The 16,370-nt window shown below is 44.3% G+C and overlaps 1 protein-coding gene across 12 annotated transcripts in view; it reads right to left on the reverse strand.

Moving 5' to 3' along the window:
* Nucleotides 1-16,370, reverse strand: part of CALN1 (calneuron 1) — a 526,620-nt gene that overhangs the window by 9,132 nt on the left and 501,118 nt on the right. For 11 of the 12 annotated variants that reach the window (XM_077908317.1, XM_077908316.1, XM_077908324.1 and 8 more), the window contains one exon: nt 9,932-10,088. In XM_077908317.1, the coding sequence (XP_077764443.1) occupies nt 9,932-10,088 (157 nt within the window). Of the gene's footprint in view, nt 1-9,931; nt 10,089-16,370 lie in introns of those variants that run through there. The other variant, XM_077908330.1, reaches the window with a different exon arrangement.

Consider the following 16,370-nt stretch of genomic DNA (forward strand, 5'->3'; position numbering starts at 1 on the left):
AGAACAAAAATTGTTCAATTTCAGGTATGTCTTCCCTTTGACAATCAGTGGCTCCTCTGAAGTCCCTGGAAATAATAAGGAAGAAGTAGGAGGCCTGGGATGTTCCAAGGACAAACAGAGCATTCCCTGAGAGAAGGGGTCTCAGGGAGTCGTCCAGGGGTCTCTAAAAATTATATCAACCATGAGGGTTTCTCCAGCAAGCCACATTTCACAGAGATCCAGGGCTCCCTGGCACAGCTCTCCATCACCAATGCTTGTTGGTTATTTCTGCCACCATCTCTTAGGTGCTGTCTTATTATCTTTAATCCTGGATCTTCTGGGCTTTTGCTTCTCTTGGGTGATTGGGAGTATTTTTGGCTCAGTTCTCCACTTGCTGATCATGTCTCAGTCTTAGAATCTTACAAATCTTTACCTGGAGGAAGAAAATTTCCTTGGTGCAGAGTTGTGCCTTCCCCTACCCCCAGGAGTGAGCAAATGTAAAAACGTGCCAGCGCTCCGCAAGGAAAAGGGGAGGTGGTGTTTCAGAAGGATAAGGACCCTAGCAGAAAATAAAATGAAGATGCGGAAGTAGCGTATCTAACACTTTCTGGCTAATTTATTCTGGGCAGCTCCTCAGCATAAAAATGCTTCTGAAGGCAGTCATCTACCTTTCTGTCCTGAGGGCTGGCGAAGGCCAAGAAAAATTGTGTGATTACGCTGAGGGAGAAATTTTTGGCTGAAGCTCTTCTTTGTGAAGGACACTCGGAAAACAAGGTTATGGGCAACAGGATTATCCCCCAGGAGAGTGGCTGCATCTTTGATCTGAAAATCCTTCAAAGCAGTAGGAAGGGAGAGATAGGGAAGGAGGAAAGGCCTGGAGACCTAATAGTTTATACTTGGGGCCCTGCAAATCTGAACCCAGACCAAAGTCCTGCAAGCAGAGTGGCGCTTCTAACTCGTTCCTCGGGAGCTCTGACACACGTCATTGTTTGAGTCTGCAATACTCAACATGCCCTGATGAGAGTCCTTTGACATCCGGTTCTCAAGTTGTCACCAATTGTGCAGCAGGGTACAAAAGTAACGACCCCAGAGCCAGAGCCAAGTCTGAGTCATGGCTGCTCCACATCTTGGCTGTGTGACCTTGGGCCAGCGAATTTGCCCCAGCCTCAAACAGTTCGCTCATCTATGAAATGGGACTAGTAAAACCTATCTTGTTGTGAAGATTAAGGATAGACGAAGGTACTGCGGTATCGTTTGTGCCCAGTAAATGCCAGTTCTCTCTTGTAAACCTTTTATAAACTCCCCTTTGCTTATTGAACACCGCCAGAGCAGGCCTGGCATGCGCAAAATTACACAGCATCTGTCCTGGAGAGCAGGGTGTGTGACCGTCACGTAATAGGCCACGGCTTGGAGAACTGGAGTCCAAGTTAATTTGGCAAGTGGCAGAGGTGGAGCGTGAACCAGGTCTGATTCTAATAACCAGGTTCAAAACTTCTATCTCTTTGATCTTTTGCTCAGCAATAGAAAGCTCAGCATTTGCAAGATCCAAAGAAAATGCATTCAAACACCTGATGTGGTCGACAGAGTGCAACCCGGCACGAATTAATGTGTTTGTTGATAGTAATTTAAGGTCTGTCTTTGGCTATCATATATTTGCACTGTGTTAAAGTTTTGGGGTTTTATTTACTTTCTTTGCTAGGCTTTGCTTCCCCTGCAAGACTACAGGTCAGCCCAGGATGAACTGTGGGGTCCGGCTTAGGGTTTCTATTAACCACACTTAGGAGCAGCTCCGGGCAAGTGAGTGAATTCTGAGCCTCAGTTTTTCTCTCGGTAAAAGGAGCTAGTGATAACTGTTCTGCCAATGTCAAGAATTATCTCAAAGATGAATGAGCTAATAAAAAAAAATGAAGGCTATGTCCAACTGTGAATTGCTAAAGAAATGCAAGACTTCCTCCTTTCCCTTCAGGGCTGGAGGAAAGGTCTGCTCATTTTTCTCCTGTTCCCTGTAGCCTCCAGCATGGGAATGCATATCCAAGCAGTGCTCCCAGACTTTGCTGTGATTCCTTCCCTCATTAATTCATTCCAGGCTGCAGTGAGTCGCATCTTCGTACAGTGGCACTTAGTATGCACCACTAGTGCCTGCAACCTTTCTGCAAAGATCTTGCTGGAGAAGTGCATTCCATCCAGCTCCTGAGCTCACTAGGGAGGACCACAGACCACCTCCTACCCTTTCCTACCTCTGCTCCTCAACCACCGTGCCTCTCTGCCATCAACCCCTGTTTCAGGCAAGCAGCTCATCCCCACACAAGACTCTGCGTTGCTACCCAAGACCTGGTGCCAGTTCCTTCTGCTATGGGTGCCTGCTGACCCTGCCTCTCATTTCTTTTGGGCCCACCCCAAACTACTTTCCTAGGAGGCTTCTAGGCTTCTCCTTTGTTGCTCTCAAAGAGCTTGGTCCTTTTACATTTTTGGATTCTCTAACTCCCAGTATATATTTAATTGTAATTGAGATGGCATTCCCATACCAGGACATTCACCCTTCTAGGGTGTACAATCCAATGGCATTTAGTACATTTGCAAGGTTGTGAAAGCATCACCACTACCTAATTCCAGAATGTTTTCATCACTGTAAAAAGAGGGATCCCACTCACATTAGATGTCATGCTTCATTCCCACCTCCCCAGCCCCTGTCACTCACTAATCTACTTTCTGTCTCTGTGGATATATCTAGCCTGGGTATTGCAAATATATTACAGGGCATGCAGCCTTTTGTGCCTTACTTCTTTCACTTAGCCAGGCCCATGCATGCTGTAGCATGCATTTGTACTTTATTCCTTTTTGTGTCACATTTTGTTTATCCGCTCACCAGCAGATGGACATTGGAGTTGTGTCCAATTTTTGGCTACTATGGGTAATGCTGCTATAACACTCTTATTCAACTTTTTGTGTGGACATGTTTTTGGCTCTCTTGGGTACAGATCTAGGAGTCAAATTTCTGGGTCATATGGTAACTCTTTTTGAGGAACCTAAAACTGAACACTGCAAATGGCAAGAATGCATCATGCTGCTGGCAATCCTTTTTATGTCTACCTTCCCATCAGGCCTTGAACTCCTTTCTAGGCTAGTGGTTGACAGATTAGGAGCCCTGAAAGTACATGGGGATAAAATGTGAGTTGAGGGACGCTGACACAGGAGGACACACAGAAGTGGGGTCTCGAGTCTTCTTGAAAGCTTGTTAGCAAGTCCTGAGCACCTGCAGGCTCTTGGCTGCTGTGACAGGACCTGGGTTTGTGAGCTCTAGCAGCAGATCCCTCCTTTAGCTTTCTCATTTTAACAGAGATTCACACTGCTCCATTCGGCAAATGACAGGCAGTAACTCTTGGATTTTCTCCTGGAGACAGGGGTCTGTACAGTTTTGCCACTGACTAGCTGGATGACCCTGGATATATGGGGTTCACAATCCCTCTGGCTTCTCTTAGAAATGAGGCTGCAGGTCTGCAGGCACTGGCTCCCCAATGAGGCAAACCAGAATCATTACAATTCTGATTAATTGCACCAACACAGAGCTAGGTAATTGATATTTCTGGCAGCAGGCACTTGGGGCTCAGGAATGTTTAAAAACAAAACAATATAAAACCCATTTTAGGTGATTCTCACAATGAGCCAGAACTACCAGGTGTGGGCGCTATTATTGCTCTGTGATCCTTCCAGGTCTAACATTTTATGATTTTATGAAACTGAATTATTTCCATAGCCTGAAGTGGAACTAGTTAAGAGCTTCTGAAAGAGATTTTTTTATTCGTCAGGAATGCTCAGGTACCCCAGTTAAGACCTGAAGACAAGATGGACAAGGTGGCCTCTGAGGAGACAGCAGGGAGGCTGGTATGTTTTATGATGCCCTTTAAGAGGAAGAGGGGCCACCTCTCATTCTGGGGGTGGGAGCTGGCTCCTCCTCTACCACAAAATCATCTCCAGTTTCTGGCCATCAGACAGCTGTGTCTTACTTTGAGGCTTCCATTATGGAGCAGGTGTTGTTTTGTCCTTTCCTCTTCTTGGAACAAAATTCATCTTTTGGTCTGGGGATCTGTCCCTGTCCACCTGGTGGACCTCTCAATCCAGCGCTTCACCTTTCCCACTGCAGCAAACCAGACTGGCCAAGTAGAGTGTGCCAAGCTCTTGGTTTGGTTCGGGGCTAGGCACGTGGGCCATGCACGATTGATAGCAGCCCCTTCTTGGAATGGAGAGGAGCCTTCGAGGAGGGAATCCTGTCACTTTGGGGAGAGCCAGCTTGCCCGGGAATGAAACTGATGGAGAAGAAAGAAGGATGAGAGATTGGAAATGAGACTGTGCGAGACCAGGGGGTGAGAAGGGGAGAATCTCACCAGAACTCCTTAGGTCCAGGTCAGCCAGAGTTCATCCCTTTGAGTTCTTATATTATTTGAGGCAGTGCTTTTTAGTTTAAGGGGGTCTGGGTCAAGTTTCTTTTACTTGAAACCAAGAGTTTTGACCAGTATTTTTAGTAAGTCCAGTATTGGCGATGACTGTACTCTAGGCATGAATGTGTCAGGAAGAATGTTCAAACCCTGCCGATTTGATCCCTGTCCATCCTTCAAAGATGTGGCATTTTAGCTAGCAGTGGGTACTTGCTTGTCTCCAGGAAAACAAACAAACAAACAAACAAACAAACAAACAAAACAGAACTGGGGTTAGGGACCAGCTAATTTGTTTGTTTCTTTGTTTGCGTTGAGTGCTTACTATTGTATTAAGCAGTACACAAAATATTCCCATGTGTTGCCTCACTTAACCCTCCTAATAACCACATGAGGTCATTATATGATTCCTATTTCATGGATGAAGAACATTAGGCTCCTAATATCTATTTCAGTGTCTCAGGCAAGTGACCTAATACATGGTGAAGCAGGATTTTGAGCCAGGCCTGTCCAGAGTGCAGAGCTGGAGTTCTTCACCGCCAGGTGAAGACTCAAAAACAGTCTCCAGCCTTCTGACCTGTGTCTCAGATTCTCATCTCTCCTCACTCATGGCTCCAGAAAATTTTCCTACAGGATTGCTGGAAAGGATTCCCAAATAGAAGACAAATCTCTTCCTTTCTGAAGCCCCAAATCTTTTTGAAAACTGTCTCCTGTCTCACCACCTGCCATGGACCTCAGCTACACCTTAACCTCTTACCTCTACCCAAGGAGGACAGGTTTTATTTAAGGAAAGTCAAAGCACCAGGCAAACCAGGAGCAGATGGTAGAGATGACATATTATGCCCTTTTCATTTGGATGGGCCTGAAATACCCAATGTGCACGGCCAGGTGATGGGGCAAAGCTTCCCATCTGGGTGTGCATTTGACATCCTGATAGGAATACTGCAACTTCAGCAGGAATGGCTGAGCAGGCGACCTTGGATTTGGCTGCAAATTCTTCCTGACCTTCCAGAGAGCCCAGAAATTGTTGAATCTGGATGTGACTGTCATTGTTCAATCTTTGCATTGGACAGATGAAGAAAAGAAGACCCAGAGAGTTTTTAAATAACTCACCCAGGGCCAGGGCCCCTGGGTAGCTCAGTTGGTTGAGCTTCCGACTCTTTGTTTTCACTCAGGTCATGATCTCAGGGTCATGAGACTGAGCCCCACATTGGACTCTGCACTCAGCAAGGTTGGGATTATCTCCCTCTCCCTCAGCCCCTCCCCTCACTTTCTCTCTCTCTCTCTCTTTATTGTTTTTTTTCTCCCTCAAATAAATAAATAAATCTTTTAAAAAATAATAACTAGCCCAGGGTCACATATCTAGTCTACACAGGGCTGGGAACGAAACACACACATCCACACAATGATGCCTTGGGGCTACCTGGCCTGTGTCACCTCCTTGGACTTTATTTCATTTGTCCATCCTCCCATCACTGAATAGTGCAGAGCAGCTTTGCCATGCCTTTCAGAGAAACTATTTATTCCCCTGTTGATGATTTTGCTTTACTTCCTTCTGCTGTGCATGTTGTCAGAATGTCTAGAAAAATCTGACAGCTGGTATTCCATTTAGGGACAACATTTGGGGGATGTGTCTTGAAAGGGCTCACACACAGACTTGCTGCGCTTCTACTCAACTTCCAAATATAATATGATTTCACTGGTGATGAAATGAAAAATGAGTAATGATGGGATGTCATTCTGTAAGGAATCTGAAACACCTACGTCTGGCCAAAGGACAAATGAAGAGGCCAGGACAGGGCTTTGTCAGAGAGCCCCAGGTTCAAATCCTTACCTGGCACTTGATTTTGGACAAGGGACAGCACTCTGCTGAGCCTCATTTCCCTCATCTGTACCAGTGGGGCCACAGAAATTATCTCCCGGGATGTGCTGACAGGTCAGTTGAATATGTTAACAGAAGACCAGCACCTGGCTGGCATGCTGGGCAGTGTTCCCCTGTCCTTTTACCTCCTGGACTGTATCAGTATGAATTAAGCAGTAAACATACTGGAAGCAATAAATCAAACTTAATATATAGTATAATGTTCTATGTGAACCCTTAATAAGGAGCCAGTGACGAGCAAATAGATGATTCAATCACAAGAGGGAGAAGCAGAGGGAGAAGCAGGCTCCATGCAGGGAGCCTGATGTGGGACTCGATTCCAGGACTCCAGGATCACACCTTGGGCCAAAGGCAGGCACTAAACCGCTGAGCCACCCAGAGATCCCCTGAAAGTCAATACTTTTAGTTGGGTATTCCCACTGGATCAGGGCCATATAGGTGACAGACTAGTGGGTTATGTCAGAGAGTCCCTGAATTCAGTGAGGTTCAATGTCCTCATGCCCAGAGCACCGCACGGTGGGTGACACCTGGTCAGGTGCCTGATTTAATCCGAGTAACTTCTCATCCAGAAGCCAGGTGTGAATAATGTGTGTGTTTGTATGTGTGTGCATGCCCGTGTATATCTGTGTTTTGTGTTGACTTAAAAATCAAACAAATAAAGACAACAAAATCAAGCCAAAAGGAAAATTAAAAGGAGAAAAAGAAAAACAAACCTCTTCCATTACCCATCACGAGGCCATACCCCTTGGGCTCCTAGCCTATTTCTCCTTTATGTTTCCATTCATTAGAAGGAATGATGTGTATGTCCTGACTCCGTGGACAGAACCAGAGCATCTTCGTACAAGTCTCAGACTCAAAATTCATTAAGAGTGAAAAGTATAATCACTCATGTAAAACGATGCTGGTGGCATGTGGAAGCCCTCCTGCTAATGCCTAACTGGCTCGTGTCACACGGCTTGCACAAATCAGCACTTCCAAAGCTGTGCTGCACTCCCGAATCTCCGTCTTGACCCAAACATTGCTGTTAGTTCCCCCCCACCCCCCGCCATACACCATCAGCTTCATTGACCACTTCCTCCTTCCTTGCTTAGAGACGATGTGCCCTTTCACCTTTTAAGGCAGAGACCTGCACTTTTAGGTTTTTTCTTTTTCATAGATTCCTTCCTCTGACATAAGGAGGGCAAGACTCCCAATCCCCATGGATCTCCCGGCTTTCGTGGTGAGCTAACCAGCATGGGTACACGCTTGCTGCAGCAAAGTTGTTTTCTTTTGTTTGTTTGTTTGTTTGTTTGTTTGTTTTGCCGCAGCAAAGTTTTAACAAGAGCAGGAGGGAAGAGCTCCCTGGGTGGGAAGGGAAGAGGTGAAGCTCAGCCACTGAGTCTCAAATGGACTCTTCGAGTCCAAGGGCACCAGGGAGGAGCTCAGTGCTTGTGTGGCATCTCTCCCTAGACAACTCTGTCCAAAAATACAATCAGGGAATCCCCTTAAACAGGAGATGGCTATGGGCATATATCCACCCGTGACTTCGATCCCATCCAAAATTGGAAAAATCTGAAACCTGAACACAAGGCAATGAGGTTGTGTTTGGAGCCAAACAGCACTGACATGATATTTAAAATACAAGACACAAAGGACAGCTCTCTGACATGAAAAACAAGCAAGACGGATTATGTAATCAAAGTTGCAGAAGTCATTCAAAAGATCAATGTACTTACTGATCATAAAGCAATGATTCTCTTACTAAATAAGACCACAAAGTTTAAAGCATTTAGTAGAGTGACTGGAAGTTACCAGTTACCGCCCCCCCCCCCATGGTAGCTGTTGCCGATGTTATTCATCTGAATCAATTAAAGCAGACTCGGTAAGATTTCTATTTGGAAATCTCTTTCTCAGTCACTTAGTTTATTAACGTATGAGCTTTTGAATAATAAAAAGGCATTGCTTAGAGTTCAGATTATTTCCCCTTGCAGTCTGACCTTTCCCAAATTACTAAGACTTGTGACATTTCTCTGCACAAAACAGTGATCCATAAACAAAGGCTCTTGTGGAAAACAAAACGCCCAGAAATACTCTTCCCACCCACTTCAAGAGTGTCGCTGACAGTGGGGGGTTGGAGGCCCAGATGCTTCCACTGCTTGAACTCACAGTCTGTCATCAGGGAGGAACGAGACTGGGGACGCCGAGGAGAACGTACCCACATTCTTGTCCCATCTCTGCCTCTCCCCGCCCCCCTGTACCCACCCAGTCTCCAGGCCTGTCCCGCTGCAAATGGCCTTGGTGGTGCCCATTCTGCTCCTGTGTGGCTCCAACTCCAAATACAGCCATTCATGCTGCAGCTTGGGTGTCTCGTGGGGGCTGACCAAGGTGGCCTCTGGACCACCACTGGCTCATGCTTGCCATTCATAGCATTTTCAAAAAATTTAAATTTGGATGTCTTTAGAAGGGGCATTGCTGTCAGGTTTACCCCCATTCCCGTCCACCACTCCCTATTTCCCTGGCTTGGATTAATTTCATTTATCACCTCTGAGTAGAAGCATCTCCTCCTGTTTTCTCTTGTCATGGCTTTTGATCCTGCACATGGTGCATCCAGGCAGGACCCACGGGAGGCCAGGTCTGAAGGAACCACTGTGGCTGCCTAGACTGACTTCACCCAGAGAAGACTCTTGGCCACAGTGCTCGGCCAGCTCCAATGCGGCAACTCCAAGACCAGGCAGCCGAATGCCATTCTGGTGGCCATTTGACAGCTTACCGACTGTGTACATGGATTTGTTTAGTGTTCAGAAAGAAAGAATAGAAATAATAGTTTGCTCCCTTTAAGAAATCTCAGCACCGAACGAGTTAAGAATTGCAGGTAGCCTGATAGCCTGCTTTAATGTAATTTCAATTTTTTTTTCTTTGCATCAGAGTTGCTAAAGCAATTCTGGTTTTCAAAGTTGGAAGGAGGGATTCAATCAATTAGCTTTCCTGGAACTTTCTACTAATCAGTAAATTAGGTAGGAAGGTTTTTTTCTTCTTAAGTTTTCTTTCCTGAGCCCCCCCAAAAAGGGCTTCTCATGGGTCTATATTTTGGCCCCAAGGCAACCTTATTTCTTCTGAAACTCCATGTTAAGGTCATGAGAGTCCTTTCATGAATGGGGCTCTTTCTGAACAGCACCTTCAGGGAGGAGAGCACAGAGGTAAGCCATTTCTGGTCCTGAGAAGTCGATGTAATTATCCTGATGCTTCTGGGTAGGGATACGCCCCCCGAGAAGGCACCCCTGGTGGCCAAGGTCATGCAGCCACTGGACTCAATCCACATTTGCTGTCAGCATAAACAGGCTGTTTGTAGCACTCTGTGGGGCCCCCAGCAAGAAAAGGCAAACATAACAAATGGCACATCTAATCACAGACCTCAGAGAATCACTGGAGGAAACACAGGGTCACTAGGCGTCCTGCCAAAATGCAGAATTTGGGGAAAAAAAGGAAGAAAAATAATAACCTGCTGCATCTTTGCAGAAGGATCTGGTAACGTCAGTCTTGGATTCTTGGCTCCAGTCCAAGGTACTGCAGCCCTGACTGTAAACACATTTTCCATCAGTGGTAGATGTGGTGGTGTGGGCTGAGCCCCAAGCAGGTAAGAAGCAGGAGCATGGGTACCTACCTCCCTCAAACTCTGTTTGACAGTTCTCCGACGTCTCCTGCAGGCTCTCCTCCTCATTGATGATGATGTTCTCAATGTCCTTCATTGTTAAGTGGTCCCGGAAGGCGTGGTAGAGAATGTGCTTCAACTCCTCCAGAGTTATCCTCTGCATGTCGAACTGTGGGGACAGAGAGGAGTGAGAAGGTCTCGGGCACACAGGGGTGAGAACCCAGCTTGGGGCATGACCAACAAGCCCTAACGCCCCGAAGTTGGTCTGCCGAAGCTTCTCTCAGCTTTCCTGGGTAGCAGGTGAGCGGGTTTTCTATCATGTTCAGCTCCATGCATACTTGTGAACTTGGAGGGACTTATGGGAATACAGTGAGTGCAACATAGCCTCTTCAATTGAGAGTCCTGGAGGAAAAAATGCCACCTGCTAGTTTGGCTTCCTACTCATCCAGCTATCTGCTGTCCCCTCTGCACACCCTGTGCACCTCACGTCCTTTGGAGTTGTGTCATACTTCAGACAATGCACATGTCTCTAAAGATGATATATCTCCCAAGGAGCCAGCCATTCCCATCTTGCTTTATTTTTTAAAAGATATTTTATTAATTTATTCATGCAAGACACAAAGAGAGAGAGAGAGAGAGAGGCAGAGACATAGGCAGAGGGAGAAGCAAGCTCCCCGCAGAGAGCTCGATGTGGGACTCGATCCCAGGACTGGGATCACGCCCTGGGCCAAAAGGCAGAGGCTCAACTGCTGAGCCACCCAGGTGCTCCCCCATATTGCTTTAAATATGTATCTTGTTTGGGGCTCCTGGGTGGCTCAGTCGATTGAGCATCTGACTCTCGGTTTCCGCTCAGGTCGTGATCTCAGGGTCATGAGATCAAGCCCTGCATTGGGCTTCCTGCTTAGCACAGAGTCTGCTTCTCTCTCTCACTCTGCTCCCCCCCTCCACTCTCTCTCTAAAATAAATAGATAAATCTTTAAAGAAAATATGTACCTTGTTCTAACAAGATAAAATGCAAGTTCAATGCCATGTTTATGAGGAAGAGAAGCTAAAGGGCAGGTGTAGCATCCCCAGGTATGTTCCTCTTGTCCTAGGAAGAGGACTATACTCTCCCACTCCATTTCTATCAAATTTGGTCATATCACTTTCTTTGCCAATGAATGTGAGTAGAAGTCACATATACCACATCCAATGAAAAGCTTTAAGGGGGATCCCTGGGCAGCGCAGCGGTTTGGTGCCTGCCTTTGGCCCAGGGCGTGATCCTGGAGACCTGGGATCGAGTCCCACGTCGGGATCCCGGTGCATGGAGCCTGCTTCTCCCTCTGCCTGTGTCTCTGCCTCTCTCTCTCTCTCTCTCTCTCCTTCTGTGACTATCATAAATAAATTTAAAATAAAATAAAATAAAATAAAAGCTTTAAGGGCGACTAGGCGATTCCAGCATGTGCTTTTTCCCCTCTGCTGTGACGACAGCATGCCTCACATGGGGGCTGTTCCTTCTGTCTGGGCCCCAGAGTAAGGATAAAGTGGAGAAGATCTGCAGATACCTGATAAAGGATAAGTAATGTGAATAAGAAATGCCATCTGTTGTTATCAGCCATTAGAGATTTTGGGCTTGTTTCCTAACTTGGTTTAAGTCAATAGCACAAAAATTAATACACAGAAGTGAGGCTACCAAAACAAACATTCTAAAATCTGATGGTCCAGGACCAAGTGGTGAGAAATGAGAAAAATGTTATCAGAGGCTGGAAAGATAAAAACCCATGAATGCTATGCAGAAGCACAACATTTGGTAAGTTATTGCCTCTGATGACTAAAAGGACAGGTACATATTGAATGAGCTTGTGGCTTTAGGTAGTAAGTTTGGGGAACAGCATGGTTTCAACTGGTTGTATCTGACAGGGTGCCACAAGAAAGAGGTGAGTTCAGAGTGAAAGAAATAACACGGAGAAAGACAAATATTATATGATTTCACTTATATATGGAATCTAAAAACAAGCAACCAACCAAACAAAACCCTGAACTCAAAGATTGCTGGTTGCCAGATTTGGGCGGGGGGTGGATGGTGGGTGAAATGACTGAAGAGGGTCAAAAGGTAGACACTTTCAGTTATAAAATAAATAAGTTCTGGGGATCTAACATACAGCATGGTGACTACAGTTAATAACACTGTATTGCATATTTGAAACTAAGACAGTAGGTTCTAAAGGTTCTCATTAGAAGGCAAAAAGTGTGTAATTATGTGTGAGGATGGATGTTAATTAACATTTTTGTGATGGTCATTTTGCAATATATACAATCATTCTTATACGTACAAAGCTAATGTAATGTTATATGTAAATTATCTGGCAATTTTTTAAAAAGAGAAAAAAAAGCGAGATGAGTTCAGGAAAGAATTTGTTGGTTTGCAAGCCAAGAATAGAGACAACTCAAAAATTCCTGGTCTTACAGAATGGAAAGAAGCAATTGTTTCTCATTTTCAACTAGAAAGAGGTAAAACCCAGAAATGCTATAAATAACAAAACAAATCTAAGCGTTGCTTATTAAAACCTCTGAATATGTTAAGTGACTCTCCAAGGAAGCTGGTTATTAAGTTTAGAGAGAGTTATGTCTCAAAATAATTGTGGATGTGGCTATTAGCAACAGACAATTGAAATCAAATAGATTTTAAAAATGACTAAGTTTTTGAGAGAGCTGTACTGGGCAAGAGCCAACAGCCTAGAATTAAAAGACTCGGTGACTATTCAAAACTTAAAATGATCTTTGGGCTTCCAAACTTTTATGGCCACAAGCCATTAGGAGAATAAGCTACACAGGCCCCAAGCAAGGCATATTTTCCAGAACCCTCATCAGATGAGTACTGGGCAACTAGTGCAAAGGATGGATCTCCGAGATGGTGAAGCTGGGAGCCATGCTTGAAATCATGTATGGACTCAAGAGCAGTTTCAGGAAGCAAAACTTAGGGTCTGATCAAGGAAGATTCCTCACCCCGAAGTCTGTTTAACAAGATTTCAGAATTGCGCCAAGCCTTTGACGGTGATGTGTCTTCATTTTTTGTCTTTCTGGATGGGATTTTTTCGGGTGGTTAGCCTGAATCTGTTCCCTTCTTATATGTTGAGTGTGTGTATTGTGATGGGGGTGGGGAGCAAGAAGGGGAGAGTAGGGGGATTCGTTTTTTCAGTTTATATGTCTCCAGTTCAGGAGGAGCCATACCCACATTTTTTAAAGATTAGTTTATTTAAGATTGAGACACACACACACACACACACACACACACACACACACACACACATATAGCATGACTGGGGTGGAGGGGCAGAAGGAGAAACAGACTCCATGCTGAGCAGGGAGCCCCACATGGGGCTCGATCCCAGGACCCTGAGATCATGACCTGAGCTGAAGGCAGAGGCTTAACCGACTGAGCCACCCAGGTACCCCAAGCCACACCCAGATTTAATGTATATCATGAGATTCTAGATCTGGAGTCTATATGTTATAATTGGATGGGGCTTGTGAGTATTTCCCTTGTGGATGGAGGAGTATATTTTGTGCCTGAAGGAAGGAAAATGAAAATCTGTGAGCAAGAGTGTGGGCTGTAATAGGTTTTATTATTTCCAATTATTTCTTTCCCCTCCCTGTGAGAAGATTCTATTTTCCTGCCCCCTGACGTTAGGCTTCGGCCAATTAAATGCCAGTGAAAGTCATATATGAAAGTGATGGATGTCCAAAGAGAAGTCTCAAAGCCATCTTGTCTCCTACCATTTCTTTCTCCCTTCTGTTACAAGAACACCTACACCAAATAGGGGCTACTCCTTTATTCTGGCTCCTAGAATGAATACAATGTGGAGCTAACTCACAAAGGGCATGTGATTTGAGAGAAATAAACCCTTATGTTGGTCATAAAGACTTTGGGATTTTGGCAGTGTAACTTGGCCAAGAATGAATACAGATAATATTTTAAATTAGTCTGGTCACAGTGAAAGAAAGTTCTAGACATCTTTCTTCCTCTCTCTTTGTAAGCAATCCTTACCTGCTTTAAATATGCCTTTATTCTAACAGATGAAATGGTGATACTAAAGTTTGCTGGAAATCTAAATGACTCAAGTTCAAAGCCATTTATGTAAGTAAGAACAACTGAAGTGGAGGTATGAAGTGGCTTTGTTTTCTGCCTGATAGTTTACTGACTATACAGTGAATTATGACACGTACTTAGGGTTGACCTATGGTCTAATCGCTCCTTAGATCTGATAGAGGAACATGTGGTTGTTAGCCAGGGTGCTGGGAGAAGGCTGGCAAAATGCATGGTGAGGGTGATAGATGTCACAGATGAGAAAATTTGGTCACCCACTCAGTGTGCCATGATCAAAGGTAAAAAGTGACAAAATCAAAGAGACTGAGAAAATGAGTAAGCATTTTCCTGGAAGACCAGCTGAAGGGCTGGAAGACCTGAAAAAACCGTAACCAGCTGAAAATTCACTGAAAATCAGAAATTAGGTTAAAAAAATCAGCCAGAGTATGACAAAGTGAAGGCAAAATGCAGGTTCCAGAAATCTCTATTTCTCTTCTATTCAGCCATCTGGGTCATCTTTTAATGACAGGATACTAATAGTTAAGCAAAATTAATTATGTAGGATTCCAAGTTTTCTATATTGTGAGAATAAATCTCTTTTACAAGTTTGAAAGACATCACTATGCTAAAAAGTATTCCTTCCATGATTATCAGTCCCATAACTTTTTAATTTTTCTCGAGTCAGTTTTGGAATTATGTTTTTTTTTTCCAGAAAACCAGCCAAAAAATTAGCATGTAACTATACACACTAGTACCACAGTTTTAATTTTCCCTCAGTACTTCTTATATCTCATTCTGTATTTATAATCCTACTTGTTTTTCTTTCTTCTAGGTTTGCTTTTTGTTGTTTTATTCTGTTTGTGGTGGATCATGGTTAAAGAATGCAGCCTGTACATCTGTTAGTTTCTAGGAACATAAGGAGTTTTCCATCATGATATCTCTGCAGGGTCAATAACACAAACATATTTATCTTCATTAATTATATTACATAGCCTTACAATTATAATCTGTTCTCTCCTATAACCTTATTCTCTGGGGACTGCTTGATTTGTCAAAGACCATGAGTAACACATTAAAGTCTATGAAGAGAACTATATCCTACAATCCTAATATTTCTTAAATGAGGCTAGTCCTTAGTGCACAAAAGATTGATTTCCTAACCCAATAAATAGTCATTGAGGCTGACTCCATGCCAGACACTGATGGAGATGCAAAGGTGAGCAAGACCTGAATCTTGCTCTCCAAGGACAAGCCTATAAGTGATTTAATTCAACGTGTTATGAGCCATGACAAGTAGGAGCACAGGATGGCCTGGGAACCCCTGGGAAAGGCAGCAGGTTCTAGGGGGCTTCCTGTAGGACAGGCATGCAACCTGAGACCTAGAGGGAGAAGATTTGCCAGGTGAGTGGGAATGGGAGGAGGGCAAGGGGAAGGGAAGGGGGAAGGACATGATGGCCACAATTCATGGCTCTACCAAGACCTAGGGTGTGAAAGCTGACATGTTCCATGAATGGCCATAGATTGAGTTCTTATGAGGACTGGGAACAGTAGAAGATGGTGGGAGATGAGGAGAGATCTGTGGGAAGGATGATAATCAGTAAATTCTGTGACATGAAGTACATTCACATTGTTGTGTAACCGTCACCATCAACCATCTCCAGAACTTTTTTCATCTTCCTAAACTGAAACTCCACATTCATTCAACACTATGTCCCCATCCCTTTCTCTGCTCCCCTAACTCCTGGCAACCACCATTCTACTTTCTGTAGATAGTCTAATATGAATCTGATACCTCATATAAGTGGAATCATACAGTGTTTATCCTTTTGTGATTGGCTAATTTCACTTTGGTTCGACTGTGTTGCTTCCACCTTGTGGCTACTGTGAATAATGCTGCTACAAACATCAGAGTGCAAATATCTGATCTTGTCCTTGCTCTGTTTTCTTGGGTAGATACCATCCAGAACTGGAATTGATGAGTTATACAGTAATTCTAGGTTAAGTTTTTTGAGTAATGGAGCTTTGTTTTATCTTTTGGGCAGAATGGTGTACCCCTAAAGGAGTTTTACTGGAGAAATTATTTCATTGAGTTTCAGCTTGAGAAAGATTATCCTCGGTATACAAGGGGCAAGATGATGAGATATGACTCCATTGAAGCGATAGGTTTAGAAACCTACAGTTCTAGGTCCAGGAGGAAACCACTCCTGAGGTGCCACATCAGCAAATAAGAATTTAGATAAATTTTGTGTCCTTGTAAATGTTCTTCTTGAGAATCAGTGCAATGTGTCCAGTCAGTCAATTTCCCAACACCAAGCTAATGCTGGGCCTTGTCACCCCAAACAAGGCTGACTGTGTGTCCCCAGGCAATCAGATATTTTCTGTTTT

Source organism: Canis aureus, chromosome 8, assembly GCF_053574225.1.
Source record: "Canis aureus isolate CA01 chromosome 8, VMU_Caureus_v.1.0, whole genome shotgun sequence".
In the NCBI taxonomy this organism is placed as follows: Eukaryota; Metazoa; Chordata; class Mammalia; order Carnivora; family Canidae; genus Canis; species Canis aureus.